Source organism: Hordeum vulgare, chromosome 1H, assembly GCF_904849725.1.
Source record: "Hordeum vulgare subsp. vulgare chromosome 1H, MorexV3_pseudomolecules_assembly, whole genome shotgun sequence".
NCBI lineage: Eukaryota > Viridiplantae > Streptophyta > Magnoliopsida > Poales > Poaceae > Hordeum > Hordeum vulgare.
Window position 1 is genome coordinate 288,492,563 of NC_058518.1, and position 19,509 is coordinate 288,512,071.

The following is a 19,509-nucleotide window of genomic DNA, read 5'->3' on the forward strand; positions in this document are numbered from 1 at the left end:
TCTAATAGCTCTCTAGCTAATTCACTCTTGACATTGCTTATTCAAGTTGGAAGCATGATCTTGCTTTAAGTATATATACTCCCCCCATTTCCTAAATATGAGTCTTTTAAGCGATTTTACTAGGGATCTACATACGGAGCAAAATGATTCAATCTACACTCTAAAATATGTCTATATACATCCGTATATAGTCCGGGAGTGAAACCTCTAGAAAGACTTATATTTAGTAACAGAGGGAGTATATTCTTTTTGTTATTGATTATGAATGAACACCCTACCAGTTTTGTGTTTATGATTTCCAATATTACTTCTTTGTAGATATCTAGTAGGTTGTTTGTAGAGTCAATGTTAGATAGATCTGCATGGCAACATTATTTGTTCAAAATTGACCTTCATCTTCAGACTAAATTCTGATGTGCAGATTTTGTTTGGAAGGAATAAATAATGTTGATGTCTTGGATGGAAGTTAACATTATAGCTTCTGTTCTTTTCTACATGAAATAGTAAAAAGGGTGCGATTTTGTTGTAGTTGCTTACCATGAGTCAAAATCTTCACTGGACGCAATAGAACTTTTGTACTACCCTCTTCTCTAGGTAGTTATGCATCAAGTATTTTACTGTTGATCTACTTTTGCATGCATATTTTCTCCATTTTTTGTCTTGGCACAATATCATAGCAATATATTAATACTGATTGTTGCGCATGATTGATCAAAGTAGAAGTTTGTAGTTATCTTTCTTGCCACTATGCACAATAGCACAATCGTATTGTATGCTCAAGAAGAAGGAAAAATGTTTTTTCTAGGTTATATGTGACTAACATTTCTAAAAATATAGTACGTTGATGCTATTGAGCCTTTACTCTTTGCTTCACAAAATTATCGTAGCCATACAAACAAAGGCCATCATGGAGTGCGTATAACATGGTTTTTCTATCCTGTTCATTGTTGTGTGGCTCGTTGCTTCTAATTTATGCGATAATTTGAGATGAACCCAAATCTCTCCCTTTCCGCTTAAGCAAATTATTTGCCTTCCATAAAAAATTGTTTTGAGTAAATTTTATTTATCATAAGCATGTTTTAACTATTAAATCAATATCGTGGTCAACAACGAATATTTATTCTCCGGAATGTGCTGGTGTCACGATCTTGACAAAAGCTACAAAGATATTATCTTGAAAGCTGAATGCATAGAGTATGAGATATCACCCTGAATTTCATCTCTCGCTGGATATATTACCCCTTTTCATTATCCTTATTCAGGACACATATAAGTTATCTACAATGTAAGGGGATGACCAACCTTTAAAAATTGTCAAAGTTTGACAAACCACTTAATATTTTGATGCAGTGTGGAGGTGCAGAAAGAAAAATAAGGAGATGAAGGATTGTGGGATGAATGAAGTGGAGTGTCACGTGGTGGCTGAGAAGGGGGAAACGACATGAAGATGACCAGGAGATGCATTTATCTGCCACATCACAAGCATGAGGTATCACCACATGTAAATTGTATATGATTCTCATATCACATGACCTTCATCTTTGTAAAAATATTTTGTTAGCACATTTCTTGTTGTATATATGGTTTTCTAGCCTATGACAATGCACGGGCATCCAACTATGTGAATAAATTCACTTTTGGTTCATTTACAAACTTTATAATTGTCTTCTTACAACTCACGATGAATCTTTGTATGAAAGCCTAATTAGACATAGACATGAAAGAACTAGGAACCATCACGGACTCGGACGCAAGCCTTAATGGCAGATCGTCATGTACACATGGGGAGGGGATTAGGGTGGAGAGCGGGGCGTTTACCGAGGGACTCCTTCTTGGTGGTATGGGGGGGATACCATGCGAAGGAAAAAGGACGCCATGACGAAGATGAGATGGGTATCACTCGGTTTTAAAGGAGAGGGCTCTATTAGAAAAAGGAAAGGGCGTGTCCTAGAGTATGATTTCTTTGTTGGGTCCACGTGTTGAAAATAACATGACGGATAGTCTAGACAATCACATTTTATTATCACATATGTTCTGGATATGAGGGGATCCTCACTTCAAACGGTTTTATTTCGATGAGCATGCTGAACACACCTTTGGTGTTTGAACATGTTCGAGAAAGAAATGAGCTTCGAGCACCAACATGATCTGAATCATTTGTTTAATTTATTTATATGCATGATACTCCCCATTTCTAAATACTTCCTCTGTAAACTAATATAAGAGTGTTTAAATAACTAAAATAATGATCTAAACGCTCTTATATTAGTTTACAGAGGGGGTATAAGTCTTTTTAAAGATTGTAGTAAGGAACTAGTTACAGAGTAAAATGAATGAATCTATATTATAAAATATGTCTATATATTCGTATGTACTTCATCCGTTCCTAAATATAGGTCTTTTAAGAGGTTTCACTAGGAGTCTATATACAGAGCAAAATGATTGAATCTATACTTTAAAGTATGTCTATATACATCCGTATGTAATTGATTAGTGAAACCTCTAGAAAACTTATACTCCCTCCGTTCCTTGATATAAGGTGTATAGTTTTTTGAAAAAAATCCAAAATATAAGGTGTATTGCGTTGCGCCACCTGTTTGGATATTTATTTTAGGGATTTGATTACATTTCCTTATATGAGGCAAGCTCCTCTATTTTCTGATGCCAATTAGTCAGGTGTAATCTCAACCAAAACTTGTGAAATCTTTCCTCTAGGTGCATTATTTAATTTCCGTGCCAAAAACTACACACCCTATATTTAGGAACAGAGGGAGTAGTATTTAGAAACTAAGGGAGTAGTATTCTTGAATTGTTTTTAAAAAAAACTTATATTCAGGAACAAATGGAGTAGAACGCATGGGCCTTAACATGACAGGCCGTAGAAACTTACTTTTCTACATACTAGTTGAGAGTATCTCGTTCGGTGTTGTTCTATTCGCTCCCTTATCTCCCTCGCTCACTTGCACGCCGTCCCCAGGCTGGCCGCGCCGCCCATGGCGATCGAAGCCGCGCGGCTCTCTCCTTCCCTCGCCGCCGCCGCCTTCCTCGGTCGCCGCTCTCCTCCGACACCCACTTTATTCCGCCGCCTATGCCTCCTCCTCCCCCGCCGCTCCCTCCTCGCCAGCGCCAGCACCTCCTCCTCCCCCGCCTCCTTGGGCGGGGACGGCCGCGTCGTCGCCCTCTCCTCGTCGGAGCTCCGCAAGCGCCGTAGCTCGACATCCTCCACACCCGCGCCCGGAGAGGACGATAAGCTGCGCTCGCTTCGTCGTCTTTTCGCCCGCCCGGACATTGCAATCGACGCCTACGTCGTTCCCTCACAGGATGCCCACCAGGTTCACCACCTCCATCCAGTGCCTCCATCAATGCTGCAAATGAGTGATATCATTTCCGTAATTCGGTTCGTTGATAGTGGAGAAATGATGCACCCGTGTGGCCGTGTTGATAAGACAATTAGTGTAGTTGTTGTAACTCCGGCCATTCAGGGATGATCTTGAGTGAATAGTTTATTTCTATATGTGTGGTGCTAACCATGTGCCAATCGAGGAGCTTAACGGATCTCTTTTTTCACGCGATTCTCGGTGATTAATACTCCCTCCATCCGGAAATACTTGTCATAGGAATGGATGTATCTAGATGTATTTTAGTTTTAGATTTGTATAAAAATGGATGTATCTAACAATTAGTGTAGTTGTTGTAACTCCGGCCATTCAGGCACGGATGATCTTGAGTGAATAGTTTATTTCTATATGTGTGGTGCTAACCATGTGCCAATCGAGGAGCTTAATGGATCTCTTTTTTCACGCGATTCTCGGTGATTAATACTCCCTCCGTCCGGAAATACTTGTCATAGGAATGGATGTATCTAGATGTATTTTAGTTTTAGATACATCCATTTTTATACATTTGTGCGACAAGTAATTCCGGATGGAGGAAGTATGGAGTTGTAGCTAGTATTGACCTATCAGTTGAAAATTTGAAACATATACTGATTGAGCGTTTGATATCTCAGGCTCGTTGGGTTGTGTCCTGTGGACTGCTTTTGATATGATGGCCTTCTGGAAATAGGCGTCAGCTAGATCAATCACTTTTATGCACGGGGCACATGCACATGCACCCTGCACATGCATATATACTTGATAGTTGGTCATGTACTTGGCGTGTGAAACTGGCATTGAGCTATAGCTGTAGGACATCATGTTCAGTGTAAATACACATAAGAGCACAATAGCATATTATGCAGTGTGTCCACCATTTGTTGAACCAGTGAAGCTAATAGTGCTGTATAGTGTTCAGAAAATCATCAGTTTATTCTTGTATCAATGATGCTGCATGCTCCCTGACTCCTCCTTGTTTCGTTACTTTTTATTTTAGAGTGAGTTCATTGCGGAATGCTTCATGAGACGTGCCTACCTGACTGGGTTTACCGGTAGTGCTGGTACAGCCGTGGTCACAAAAAATAATGCTGCCTTTTGGACCGATGGCCGGTATTTTCTCCAGGTACTTCATTCCGATGATGCATATTTTAATTCTTCAGCACATATGGTTTGGATGCGGCTAACACTTCATGTTTTGTTCTTCTGTTGAGCAGGCTGAGAAGGAATTGAGCCATGACTGGACACTAATGCGGAGTGGAAATCACGGTGTTCCAACCACTATTGAGTGGTTGAATGATGTCTTACCATCTGGTTCTCGAGTTGGTATTGACCCGGTGAGCTTTTGTTTTGTTCTGTGCTCTCTCTTTCTCCATGGCCCGCTGACCATAACTGCCCTTACTAAAACCTGTGAAATGATAATTTTACCTGCATAAGAATCTACATAATCAACAAATTCACTCTACAAAATGAATACTTTTTATGAGTATGCTTTCTGTCATGCCAATTGATGATATCATTTAGCAGTAATTTATTTTTATTTTAGAGGACTTTTTTCATGCTGTCTTTGGAGTTATAATTCTTACTTGTTAGATAAAACGAGTGACAGATTTTTACGTGGAAAACCCTTGTGGGAAAAATCTACGGACGAACACGTAATCTAAATATTATGGAGGAGTTTACAAGTACGAGACGGCATGGCTTATTTAGGCGCGACTACATGGGGTATATATGGTTGGCTATACAAGAGTCTTGGAGGATAAGAAAATGAGCTATAATTGTATGCGTCGGCGTCGACGTCAACGCAAAGCCCTACATCACTCCTACTACGTTTATCATGAGACGATGCCGTGCCCAACACGGTAGTAGAATTCGGATCACAATTTAACATTATCTGACCATTTCATTAAGTGATTCAAGGATGTCATAAGTGAAGTCATGATTTGGTTAGCTGGAATTGCAATATCATATCATGAATTTAATCTTATTTTCTTCATACCGCCCCGTTATGCAACTTTAATTTTGAGATTTGTGATACTAGTAAGATACCATAAGCTAACTTTTTGAGCAAAAAAATATAGCTGTAGTTACATATCTACCAACTCTTTTACTTTTACTCTTAAATCTTACTACATTCTTACCTGTATGTTCTCTTGTATTCTTTCTGTTACACGTACAAGACACCATGCTGAAATTTTGATTAAGGCTTGAGCGTTTTTCATGGCATATACATTCTATAATTACTCCCCGTTGATTATTTGATATGCTGACGACTCTGCGCTTTGTTTATGTTATTGTATTCTTAGCCTATTCCTCTATTCTTTGTTTGCTTGAAGGATGCAGTTCCTTTTCTCATCTGATGCTGCTGAGGAATTGAAGGCTGCTATTTCTGACAAGAATCATGAGTTAATTTTGATTAGAGATTTTAACCTGGTTGATGAGATATGGGGAGAATCAAGGCCAGCGCCCCCAAAAGAGCCTACCAGGGTGCATGCCATCAAGTATGCTGGTGTTGACGTGGCATCGAAGTTATCTTTTGTCAGATCACAGCTTGATGAAAATGGGTGTGACACTGTGGTTATTTCAATGCTTGATGAGATTGCATGGTTGCTAAACATGGTAAGATTTACCTTTCACCATTACTTTGACACGGTATGCTGGTTATGAGCATCCTGCAGTTTAAGCAAATTTGTTTATGGATTACTTTTGAACCTGAGACTCCGCATGTTTATTTCCTCTCATATGTAATAATTTCACTTCCAATCCCTGACATGATAGAAGCATGTTGTAGACGGCTACTTCAAATGCTGGATTCAAAAGCATCGCATGATTTTATACTGTTACTAGTCATGCTATTTTTTGTTTTCCAATGTTATTAACGTATATGTGCTTTGATAATTGGTAACTAATGCTTAGTACAGCTCAATAGACTGTTCTACTTACCACTTGGTGCTCCCTGTTTGGCATTATAGTTATATATTTTTATTGTTTTGATAATCATGGTTGCATGATAATCTACAATATTTTGCATTTTCCAAAGACTTACTATGTAATGAGTAATTCCTAATGTTTTAGCAGTACAACATCTGATGACAACTGAAAAGTATAAGGACATTTGCGCTTTTTAACCCTGTTAAATATTGTTGTGTTCTGTTTGATACTTTCCACAAAACTGATGTTGACACCACTATTGAATGCAGAGAGGAAGTGATGTTCCACATTCACCTGTATTCTATAGCTACTTGACAGTGGAGATGAGCACTGCTACATTATTTGTAGATAGCAATAAAGTATCTGAAGAGGCATTGGAGCACCTCAAGAAAGCTGGAGTAAAGTTAAAATCGTATGAAGCAGTTTTATCTGATATAGAAAGGTAAATTTTACCAAAGAATATTTTACATAGCTTGGTGCCTGGTTTTGAATGAGCATTTCCTTACTGTATCTTCCTATCAATGCAGTCTATGCAGTTTACCTAGATTTGTTTGTCATCTGTTCCAAAATTTGGAAACGATGTGATCTGATTATTCTAATCAGTTTGTAATTCATCTGCATGGAAGTCAATCAAGGTTTTAGTACAGCCTTAAGGCGAATGAAGTGTGGAACATTTAATATTTACTGCAAAGGCCTGTACTCTATGTTGGACCGAGGTTTTCTATTTTCCTGCCAAATACTGAAAATATGAAATACCATGTTTAAATTATGTGAATTACATACTTATGAATTTCAAGGAGAGGGTCATTAAGGAGGGCCCTTGGGAGGAAGGAGGTGATGCAGACAACATGTGGATGAAGATGGCGACTTGCATTCGGAAGGTGGCCTAAGAGGAGTTTGGAGTGTCCAGGGGAAGTAGAAGAGAAGCTAAAGATACCTGTGGTGGAACGATAATGTCCAGAAGGCAATTAAGGAGAAGAAAGATTGTTTCAGACGCCTATATTTGGATAGGAGTGCAGACAACATAGAGAAGTACAAGATGGCAAAGAAGGCCGCAAAGCGAGTTGTGAGTGAAGCAAGGAGTCGGGCGTACGAGGACCTCTACCAGCGGTTAGACACGAAGGAAGGCGAAAGGGACATCTATAAGATGGCCAAGATCCGAGAGAGGAAGACGAGGGATGTTGACCAAATCAAGTGCATCAAGGACGGAGCAGATCAACTCCTGGTGAAGAACGAGGAGATTAAGCATAGATGGCGGGAGTACTTTGACAAGTTGTTCAACGGGGAGAGTGAGAGCTCTACCATTGATCTGGATGACTCCTTTGATGATACTAGCAGGCGTTTTGTGCAGCGAATCCAGGAGTCGGAGGTCAAGGAGGCTTTAATGAGGATGAAAGGAGGCAAGGCGATGGGCCCTGATTGTATCTGCATTGAGGTGTGGAGAGGCCTCGGGGACATAGCGATAGTATGGCTAACCAAACTTTTCAACCATTTTTTGGGCAAACATGATGCCAGAAGAATGGAGATGGAGTATATTAGTACCAATCTTCAAGAACAAGGGGAATGTTTAGAGTTGTACTATTTACCGTGGAATTAAACTGATGAGCCATACAATGAAGCTATGGGAGAGAGTCATTGAGCACCGCTTAAGAAGAATGACAAGCGTGACCAAAAATCATGTTGGTTTCATGCCTGGGAGGTCGACCATGGAAGCCATTTTCTTGGTACGACAACTTATGGAGAGATATAGGGAGCAAAAGAAGGACCTGCATATGGTGTTCATTGACTTGGAGAAGGCTTATGATAAGATATCGTGGAATGTTATGTGGTAGGCCTTGGAGAAACACAAAGTCCCAACAAAGTACATTACCCTCATCAAGGACATGTACGATAATGTTGTGACAAGTGTTCGAACAAGTGATGGCGACACTGATGACTTCCAGATTAAGATAGGACTGCATCAGGGTCAGCTTTGAGCCCTTATCTTTTTGCCTTGGTGATGGATGAGGTCACAAGGGATATACAAGGAGATATCCCATGGTGCATGCTCTTTGCGGACGACGTGGTGCTAGTCGATGATAGTCGGATGGGGGTCAACGGGAAGTTGGAGTTATGGAGACAAACCTTGGAATTGAAAGGTTTTAGACTTGGTAGGACTAAAACAGAGTACATGAGGTGCGCTTTCAGTACTACTAGGCACGAGGAGGAGGAAGATGTTAGCCTTGATGGGTAGGTGGTGCCTCAGAAGGACACCTTTCGATATTTAGGGTCAATGTTGCAGAAGGATGGGGATATCGATGAAGATCTGAACCATCGAATTAAAGCCAGATGGATGAAGTGGCTCCAAGCTTTTGGCATTCTCTGTGACAAGAGAGTGCCACAAAAGTTAAAAGGCAAGTTCTATAGGACGGCGGTTTGACTCGCAATGTTGTATGGCGCTGAGTGTTGGCCGACTAAAAGACGACATGTGCAACAATTAGGTGTGGCTGAGATGCGCATGTTGAGATGGATGTGTGGCCACACAAGGAAGGACCGAATCCGGAATGATGATATACGGAATAGAGTTGGGGTAGCGCCGATTGAAGAGAAGCGTGTCCAACATCGTCTGAGATGCTTTGGGCATATTCAGCGCAGGCCTCCAGAAGCCCCAGTGCATAGCGGCGGCTAAAGCATGCTGATAATGTCAAAAGAGGTCGGGGTAGACCAAACTTGACATGAGAAGAGTCCGTAAAGAGAGATTGAAGGATTGGAGCATCACCAAAGAACTAGCCATGGACAGGGGTGCGTGGAAGCGTGATACCCATGTGCCAGAACCATGAGTTGGTCGCGAGATCTTATAGCTTTCACCTCTAGCCTACCCCAACTTGTTTGGGACTAAAGGCTTTGTTGTTGAAGTTGGCATACTTATGAGCTTCATAATACCCACCATGTGCCCTACCAACCACACACATCTTCATACCCTTTTCAGGAAAACAACAATTATCTTTTGAGAAGTAAGACCTATATGGACTTAATCTGGCACAGGACCACCTGAAGTCTCTGTTTTCATCAATTAATGCCTACATTGGCTTTTGACAGCCTGTTTGGAATGGTTGATGATTAGTTCACCAGCTTCGCCTTCTTCCTGATTTTCATCATGATGGCACCTTCTCTCTTTATGATTTGAGTTAGATGAGATTCACATGTATTTGATTTGGCACTTGATCAAGTCAATTGTTAGTTTTGGCCAAACAGATACATATTTTTGAAGTTTCGGTCATAGCAGTTTGCAAGTTATAGCCTGTTAAAAAGCAGGGGTTCCATTATGTCCATCACATTCAATTCACCTATTTAACCACATCCCTGTCTCAAAGGTGAGTCGAACTCATGAATACACTAATTTAGTAAGATACAAAAGTATAGTTAGAAACATGTTTATCTATGATTCTCTAATCATGCAAAGAAATCTGCAAGGAGAAAAACAACAATTATATTGTGGTGTTGTACATGTCTTCTATATACCTATTGATTTGGGTTGTTTATTGGTTGAACTATTGAACATGTGTTTGAGAATCCGTATGTTGGAAAAGCAATTAGCCACTATTTGGTTATGATAGTGCAAGAAGAAATTCTTCTGTAATTTCAACTCACTTAGTTCTAGTCCGCTGAAGGGAAAACTAAAAATTACATATAGTGAAAGATTGAGATTTATCTAGAGCAGAAGGCAAGTACCAACCAGTATAAAAACAAGCACAAAGCATGAACTAGATAGTTCCCGTAGTTCAAGTTATTGGCAATATCTTCGTCTGGAGAGTCTGAGCTCGATGCTCTGAAACCACTGAGGTTATACCTTGTTCTCCTTGAGTCAAGTCCATGAGGAACTCAGCCGATCACTCATGGTTGACCTTGAGGTGATACCTGGACTTACAAACTTCGCTTGAGGCCAAATCTCCAAGAGTAACTATTAAGGTATCTAGGCTCGAAGATGCTCAATCAAATCTCAACTATTCTCTCTCAACTGGTTTCCTCTCTTACGATGGGGCTCAAGAACATAGAGGAATGGGAACAAGAAGTATGAGTGTAATAACTGCACTAGGGGTCCACCTGAGCCCGTAGGGGTTTGGTTCCTTTTATAGGCATGCTCAGAAGACTAGGCGTTTTGCTTCAAGATTCACAACATGGCGGCATTGGGATCCTAACCGGATACTGCTGGATTTTCAGACAACGGATAGTTTTGTGGCACTAGGCGCAAAGCGGAAAGATGTGTCACCGGAGGCGCAACACGGTAACGTTGCCTTCCTAGCCAGACTGACCGACCGAGGAACCAAAAGCACTACACCTGAAATAACCTGCCTTCCGGAGCCTCATCTTGATAACACTGATGACCAAACCGGAAACACCGGTGTGAGGAACTCGACAACGAAAGACTAAGGGGCACAGCAAAGGCATAACAAGGCTCATCCCGACAACGACGAGATCCTAACTCGCACCACCGATCTTTGAACAGAGCGAACACTTAGGGCAACCCCAAATGGTTGGGTTCCTAAATCCTGATAGAAGCTAAGCTGTGTGACGCCGATTTCACAACCAGAGATAACGGACTTGATGAACCACGTCCCGAGTACACAGCGAAAACTGAAGACTCAAATGCGCTCAATAGAGATCATCCTCGGTGATGCCTATCTCAAAACTGGTGTAGCCGAACATAGCTAATGCATCTCAAAGAGATTTTAAAGGATATGTTGTGTATCTGGTTGGGTTCTAATTGAGCATCATCAAGTTTCATCCATTAACCACAATATCCAACCCCTCTTAATGGTACGGTTTGCCCTAAACTCAAAGTGACTCATTGAGGCACTAAAAGCTATGAAGTCTTCAAGAGGCAAACCATGTCTTCAGTATCCAACATTTTTAGGGGCCAGAGAGCGCTGACCTGCGGAACGGAGCGACCGGGAGCCAACCGACTTGTATAGCGACCAGGTCCAGCGGCAGGCATGCAGGGCAGGGGGCCTGGACAGGATAGCGCGGAGGCGTTGACCGCGAAGCGGAGCCGGTGGACGGAATCCAGCGGGAAGAATAACTAGTCAAGCGACCTGGCGCTAGTGGCCACATGAGGCAGCAGCGTTGAGCTGTGGTTGGAGTCACGGGAACACAACAGTGGGAGGAACAACGATGGCCGGTCGACGGAGGGCAGTGGCGGCACAAGGTTGGATCGGAAGAGGAACACCACGAGTTGCGCGTGTGGAAAAACCCTAAAGCTCTAATACCATGTCAGGAAATATGCAACTTGCATTACTACGGGGCCAATGCCACCATATATATGATGTACATGAGGATGCCAAAAGGCCAAAGGCCATCATCAATATAACTCTAACAATCCATAGGTTAAACCAACATCCTTTCGGACTATGCACGTGTGTACACTCACTAAACACATTAGTCCGTTAATCGTTTGTCATTAATCAGCAAAATACACTAGGGGGCACCAGGGGTGTGTTTGGTTGAGGAACCAAATGGAATGGAATGGAATGGTTCCATTCCAGGAGAACGGGTCGGTTCCATTCCTACGTTTGGTTGGAGCTAGAAAATAGAACGGAACGGTTATGTTACTGTGTTTGGTTGGAGAGATGGAATTGGGCAAAATTGATTTCAGTCACCTCTTTCATATGGATGGCGAGATTATCCCCTACATAGATGTTGTACAATCTGAAACGAATATAGCCTTTGCAAACTGAACAACATAGTTTTTGAGTTTTCAGCAACATATTTATTTTTGTTTGCAGCACAAACAGTTAACAAAGTGCAGTCACAAGCATGCAAACAAACATTTTGGAACTAGCCAAACAATATACAATCAATCCGAAATTTACACCAGTGTAATACTTAACCATGTATTTTTGATTCTGCAAGATACATACATAGTATTTTGTTAACTACCCCCTAGTGTCAAAAACACTTCTATATTATGGGACAGAGGGAGTAATGAATAATTGTAGAACCAGAGTTAATTTTACAACTCATACAGAATAACATAACCATGTGTATACAACTGTACACTGCTTGCTGCAGCGAACAAGTTGCAGAATTCACCATTGGGGGAGAGAAATTGAGCTTTCGCTGCTGGCCGTGACTTGGAAAGACAACAAATCAATCCGTCGCTTCCGGCGCTGCCTGCCGTCGCTGCGTCCGGTGCTTGTTGTCGTCCTCATGCTGTCACACACTTTCCCATCTGATCTGAGGAGGGTCTTCTGCACTGTCCATGACTCCTTTGTGGTGCTGCAGATCGAGAGAGGAAAGGACAGTGAGCCGACGGCGAGGATAGAAGGGATCGGGGAGACGGAGCAGATCGAGGGAGGGAGAGAGACGAGGGGAGGCGCGCACCTGGAGAGGACGAGGGCCGATTTTTGCGGGAGTGAGACGAGGAGGAGACGGTTCCTTGTCGTCCGCTAAATTTTGAGGTTTCACTCGGTTCCGCATCTTGGCCGAATATTCGGTCTGTGGGAACCAGTGGGTTACCGTTCCACCTACGAACCAAACGCGAGAACCAGGCCCAAGAATAGGTCCGACCCGTGACATGCCAGTCCGTGACAACAACCAAATACATCCTAGATGCACTATCAAGTGAATAATTGTAAATGGTTAACTACAAATTGTTTATTTCACTGCAGTTACCTCTTTCCTGTTCCGTTGTATTGTCTGAACTGGGGAGTGTTTTTTCTTCTGTAGGTTGGCAGAAAAGGGTGCAAAACTGTGGTTGGACTCTTCAAGTGTGAATGCTGCCGTAGTCAGTGTATTTAGATCTGGTTGTGACAGATACATGAGAAAAAGAGAAAAGACAGGGAGGCAAATTGTCAAAGAGGCATCTTCAGATGACCCGACCACCAAAAACCGCGGTGTTCAGAATATGGAGTTAAACGGTCTGTACAAAGCCTCACCAGTCACCCTTGCCAAATCAGTTAAAAATGAGGCAGAAATTAGAGGAATGAAGAACTCGCACCTAAGGTATTGTTTCAGCATACTTACGAATTTAGGGTTTTCCTGTGTTGAAAACTATTTTAATAAAATATAAAATGTCAATTTCGTAGAACTGATGGTAGTGAAACATATGCTGATGTATTCTACTGTAGCAAATGCACAGAAAAGGTTTCATGGATATGGTGGCTTCTTAATAAACGTGTCTTGATGTTTCTGACCTATCACAGCAATCTTTTTGATAGCTTTTATCTTTGTACTGATGTAGAGGGCAGTAGTGCAACCAATACTCACTTCATTTGTTTTTTCTCCTAATGTGAACATAAAAAAAGGAGAAACTTTACTTACAATCTTCAGCACGCACCATCTTTATTCTGTGTCACCGTTTCTGTTAATCCTGGGCCATCTGACCCAAGCATTGCCTGCACTGGTGCGTAATACACTTGCAGAGATGCTGCTGCTTTAGCAGAATTCTGGTGCTGGATAGAGGAGGAAGTTCGTAACAATGTGGCTCTTACAGAAGTGCAAGTCGCAGAAAATCTTCTTGAATTTCGCCGAAAGCAAGATGGTTTTATAGAGACAAGCTTCGACACTATTAGTGGTATATTTCCGTCAATAGCAAAATGCCATCGGATTACTCGACTAATTTGTTGAGTTTTATGTGTTGTTATGGTGTTTCCTCTGATTTCTGCGGCGTGTTTGGATTCATTGTGTTGGGACTCCTAGACTAATACTAATACTTCCTAACAACAGGATCCTGGGTAGGATGATGCAATATCTTTTTACATATGTGTATGGCCTCTTGGCACTGGGATGGGTCCTTTTCCACCAAATTTAATCCATTTCAGAAAAAAGTTCCCCTCCTTTTTTTGTATTAAGGACAACTACTTTGACGATATGCTTCAGTATGAATACTGTTTTTATGTACTTTGTCGCTTTAGTATGATATTCATGTTTGCTATGGTACTTAAGCTTGATTGTCACGCGAAATAGGGATGAGAGGACGCATCTGGTTCTTGATGACACCCTTGACTCTTCCTGTCTTCCATGTCATCCAGTCTGCAAGTGTGTGATGTCCCCACTATTGAGAGATCAGAATTCTTGACTTCTTTACCCATTAATCCTTTTTTACATGCAGGTTATGGTGCAAATGGTGCTATAATACACTACAGGCCAACTCCGGATAGCTGCAGTTCTGTTGGAAGTGACAATCTCTTTTTGTTAGATAGTGGTGCTCAATATGTTGATGGAACGACTGACATTACAAGGACAGTTCATTTTGGTGAGCCTTCCCCGAGGCAGAAGGAATGCTTCACAAGGGTTTTGCAGGTGCGTAATTTCTCTTAGATTACACTTCTCAGCAACAGTGAGCTATTTTATGTATTTTCTTCTGTACTTGAGTAGTAGATTTTTTTTTCCGAGGAATGAATAGTAGAGTGTGTTCAAATACTTAACTTTTTTGTTCTCAATACCTTAGACAAGTAATGGAGTTTGTTGGTACAGGGCCATATAGCTCTAGATCAGGCAGTATTTCCAGAAAGAACTCCAGGTTTTGTGCTAGATGTTCTGGCACGATCATCTCTCTGGAAGATTGGGCTTGATTACAGACATGGTACCTTCTCTAAGCACACAAATCTCTGGCCCTGAATCATCTATATACCAACTATTGGTTTAACTGGTCTTCTAAATGAATGCATGTAAGTCTGGAGCATGTTTGTCCTTGGTTCAGGCACAGGTCATGGAGTTGGAGCTGCACTTAATGTCCATGAGGGCCCGCAGAGCATAAGCTATCGATATGGAAACTTGACAGCTTTACAGAAGGGCATGATTGTAAGCAATGAACCTGGTTATTATGAAGACAATTCATTTGGCATTCGTATCGAGGTTAGTTTTCCTATTTGGTTCTCATGTCAATCTTCAATATTTTATTTGCTAAGATTGTTCAGTCGAGAGTTAGTGCTGCAAGTAATTAATTATACTTTTGGACCTTGCAGAATCTGCTTCTGGTGAAGGAGGTTAATTTAGCCAATTCTTTTGGCGGCATCTCATACCTGGGCTTTGAGAAACTAACTTTTGTTCCGATTCAGGTACCCATGCATTTTATTTATTGCAATGTTTCTGTCGATGAAATTTAGAGATAGTGATATGAATACAAATAATACTTCTAATTTGATCAGTCAGTAATCAAGCTGACATTACATCAGTTTAAGAAGTCTTTTGCGTTTTCTCGAAATTTTTTTACATCTTTTAAAGATATCAGCTTAAGAAGTCTTTTGCGATTTTTCGATTTTTTTTTTTACATCTTTTAAAGATATCACCTTAAAAAGTTCCCCAGTATTATTCCAGTGACTGGTAACCTCAACCAATAGGCCCCCTCAACGATTTTCACCGGGTAGTAGATTAGCTAGTTTAAGTACATGTGTATGTATTAATTGAGTAATTAATAGTTGGCTCAATGGAGGTTCAAGCATTTATATGTACTTTCAAGTCAAGTGGCCAACAAAAACGAATCTTAAGTGACATCTCTGCGCACAAAGTTACAGGTCTACGATTGTTAATAGGATGGTGACTTCTCTGCCCACAAAACTACAAACCAAAATTAGTAGAAGGATGGTGACTTCTGTGTGCGCAAAGCTACAAGCCTACAATTGGTAATAGGATGTCAGAGGTTTGGTATAGATGTGAGAGTTGAGATGTACAATTTCCTTCGAGTCTGTGACTGACTCGAATCACTCCATGGTTGTTCCATAAACTGTTGACCACTGCGGCTGCTACATACCAGTTAGATTCCTAGGGTCTGTTTGGCTTGCGCCAGAGCTGGCCCTGCCAATTCAGGGAACGCCAAATAATTGCAGATGTTCTGGCCGCCCCCATCTTCCCAAAAAGATGGCGCAGAGGTGAACTAGCGAAGGCGGAGAGATGGGCACACCAAAAATTTCGTGTCCATCCAAACAGCTCTACAAGGCGCAGTCAACGCCAATTTTTTGGCTGGGCGCTCCAGGGCATCGACCCAAACAGCCCCCTAGATATAAGCAAGGATTAAGTCCCTCCGTCCCATAATGTAGGACGTTTTTTGACACTACATTATGGGACGGAGGGAGTAGTTAGTATCTATACTTGTCAGTTGTTGCGTGTTGAAAGAAAAGTGAGGTAACTTTCTCCTGAATTACATGATCGTCTGCATGAGAAGGAAATAGATGCAAAGATCTCCGATGAGTTTTTTTTTGACAAAATGCAGTGTCATTGCTTTTCATTGCGATTAGGAAGAATAAAGTTTACAATTTAAAAGAAGGGGATGAGGTTAGAGAATCTGTAAAATACAACATGGCAGCCTAATCTGGCTCTAAAGGTCATTCGACTGGTGCCATTACCCTTCGCTTGCCCTCATCTGCCCATTCCCTCGCTTCGAGCTGAAGCTTTTGGAAACATACATATACTGTGCAAGCAGTGTTTTGGAATACCCTCTCATTTCTTTGTTTCCACATGTTTCACCAATACCAATGCAAAGATGAGCGCCAAGCCTTTATCCATATGAATAGAGAAGCAGTGCCACCAGTGTAGCAGAGATTCATCACCAGAATGCATGAGGGAGTTATTGAGATCAAGCCTGCTGAAGATTAGTTGCCACAGCTCCGATGAGATTGTTGACTTGTTCAATGGGCTTTGTAGTCAAAGAGCTACGCTTGAGCTAACAGAAATGTACTCCCTCTGTAAAGAAATATGAGAGCTTTTAGATCACTATTTCAGTGATCTAAACTCTCTTATATTTCTTTATAGAGGGAGTAGCTTTCTATTGTACAAGCAAAACATATATGCTTTCATGAAAGCGCAAATGAGATATTGCTATAATTTGATATCAACCCTACATTGTGTTATAGCTCTTACATATATTGCTATATTTGATATGAATGCTATATTTATGTCTTCATATATCATTGTTTTATCACTCTTCTTCGATCATTATCTCATTGGCACCCCATGTCCTATTCTTGGCTCAGCCCCTGCCTGAATGTATGGTCTTTGATATGCATTCTGACAATCCAAGTTTTCGTTGCATCATCATTTTTTAGTTATACCTGCTGGTTCTGTTGGTTATTGTCCAGCTTAAGCACATTATTCATGAAATTCTGATTATTTTCTTATTCATTTTGTAACTTCAGAGCAAGCTTATTGACTTACCCTTGCTATCACCTTTGGAGATAAATTGGGTCAATGAGTACCATGAAGAAGTTTGGGAAAAGGTGAGCTCTAGATACTTGAGACCATTTTGTTACTAAACTTACTTGACGAAGAGCAGGGTTATTGTGCATGAGAAGGAATACTTGCACTTCCATCATGTGAAATATCTTAAAGGACGATAGTTTCATGTTTAACTAACAAATAATTTCCTACGGTAACCAACCTCATCGTCTTGGAATAATTGCCCCACTGAAGTATGTGTCGCAACTATTTGCAGGTTTCCCCTTTCTTGAGTGGCAATCCTCGCAACTGGCTGTTGGATAACACAAGGCCTCTCTAGACACCCAGCATGTCGCAACATGACAAAAAGCAACAAAAAAGAGCAATTCAGTAAGTATTCACTTCTTGGCAGCAAGCAAGGGAAAACGATGGCAAGGCCGAAGGCATTGGTTGAAGCTGGTTTATTTTATCGGTATCTGGTTAGCTTGGTGCGATGTTCAAAGCAGCGAAGCGATTTGCATACATCTTCATTTGCCATCGGTTATATGATTAGTAACCATGATAGTTCTGTTTGGTCTTTATTCCCCTATAATCAATGCTGGGATTTTCGTAATATATAACAAGTTACATATACTCAAAAGTACTTCTTTTACTCACTGTATATTTGTATTTTTGCGGTGTCATTATTTAGTAAATACTTCTTCCGTTCACAAATATAAGATGTTCTAACCTTTTTCTTGAATCAGATGTATATGAACACGTATATACATAAGTGTGTCTGTGTGTGTTCATTTATTTCAGTCCGTATATTGTCCGTATTAAAATATCCAAAACATTTTATATTTGTGAATGAAGGAAGTAGCAAATTGCACAGTTCTGAACATTATGGTTTATCTGGGGTGTCATTGGCGTGGGCGTTTTACCTCTATGCACGGGGGCGCCATTCAACCTTATACAAATGTTCATCTCTGTTTTTTTTCTACACTATATGGAGTACTTGATAAAATAATTGAAGATAAATATCATTTTTGTCCATAACCATGGCGTGGAAATATTTCAATGCAAAAAATAATTCAAGTGTAGATATTAAAATCCAAATATGAACTTTTGTAATAATATAGTTCAAATTTGAATTTAACTTATTCAGACATACTTTTCAGTTCTTCCTTGAAGTGTCCATAAATGAAGTGTACATAAATGCTAGATCAATCTAAAATTGCTCATGAGTTGCTTGATGATGAATTTCTTGATGCATTTGCATAAAATCTTCGAACGTCGCCAAAATCTATTTTGGAAGTTGGATAGGATCATCCATCTGCTCAAAGTTTAGACCACAACGAACTCTTGTCACCCTCATCTTTCACAATCATATTGTGCTAAAATTGCTCATGAGTTGCTTGATGATGAATTTCCTGATGCATTTGCATAAAATCTTCAAACGTCGTTAGAATCTGCTTAAGTTGGATAGGATCATCCATCTGCTCAAAGTTTAGACCGCAACGAACTCTTGTCACCCTTATCTTTCACAATCGTATTGTGCATGATCACATAAGTTGTCATCATCTTTCGCAATGTCTCTGAATCCCATATTTTACAAATCTCAAACGAGCGCGAAATGGGCTCGGGGCACTTCAAATGCCCCCATATCATTTCTAGCTCTTCGTCTTTGTACAATGTGAGAATGTTTTCCCACCCTTGGCCTAGAGCTACCATCACAAAGATAATAGCCCATGTTGTACTCACGATCGTTGTTAGAATACATGAAGGAGCTTATCTTGCACACAACCTTGCAAACAAAGGAGACCGTTGCATCATGTTGATGTCATTGCGCGACCCGGATATCCCAAAGAAAGAGTGTCAAATCTAGAGGTCTTGTGATTCAAGTGCTTCAAGAATGGTGGTGGGCTTCTTGCAATGGCCTTGATATTGCCCTTGTAGAGCATATGGACTATTCTTCCATTTTTCGTGTATGCAGTCGAGGGATCCAGGCGTACTTCAACACCCTCTTGATTCCAACAATGACATGATCCGTACGAGGACTTTGATAATTGGTCCTCTTCAGTACCCCGCTCGAAAC

The 19,509-nt window shown here is 40.9% G+C and overlaps 1 protein-coding gene across 1 annotated transcript; it reads left to right on the plus strand.

Moving 5' to 3' along the window:
- Window positions 1–2,939: 2,939 nt before the first annotated feature.
- LOC123431418 (aminopeptidase P2) lies at window positions 2,940–18,204 on the plus strand. Its single transcript, XM_045115201.1, has 13 exons — window positions 2,940–3,332; window positions 4,372–4,497; window positions 4,589–4,708; window positions 5,715–5,990; window positions 6,572–6,744; window positions 13,008–13,283; window positions 13,703–13,854; window positions 14,392–14,582; window positions 14,757–14,865; window positions 14,983–15,137; window positions 15,248–15,340; window positions 17,414–17,494; window positions 17,710–18,204. The coding sequence occupies exons 1-13, from the start codon at window positions 2,994–2,996 to the stop codon at window positions 17,770–17,772; spliced, it is 2,154 nt and encodes a 717-aa protein (XP_044971136.1). The 5' UTR covers window positions 2,940–2,993; the 3' UTR covers window positions 17,773–18,204.
- Window positions 18,205–19,509: the final 1,305 nt, after the last annotated feature.

What these genes read in the sequence shown, in the direction of transcription:
- LOC123431418 (XM_045115201.1), top strand. Translation starts at nt 2,994, where the DNA reads ATGGCGATCGAAGCCGCGCGGCTCTCTCCTTCCCTCGCCGCCGCCGCC. An exon ending in CTCGAGTTGGTATTGACCCG is followed by an intron (nt 4,709 to 5,714) that starts GTGAGCTTTTGT and finishes TGAAGGATGCAG; the next exon opens with TTCCTTTTCTCATCTGATGC. An exon ending in GCTTCACAAGGGTTTTGCAG is followed by an intron (nt 14,583 to 14,756) that starts GTGCGTAATTTC and finishes TTGTTGGTACAG; the next exon opens with GGCCATATAGCTCTAGATCA.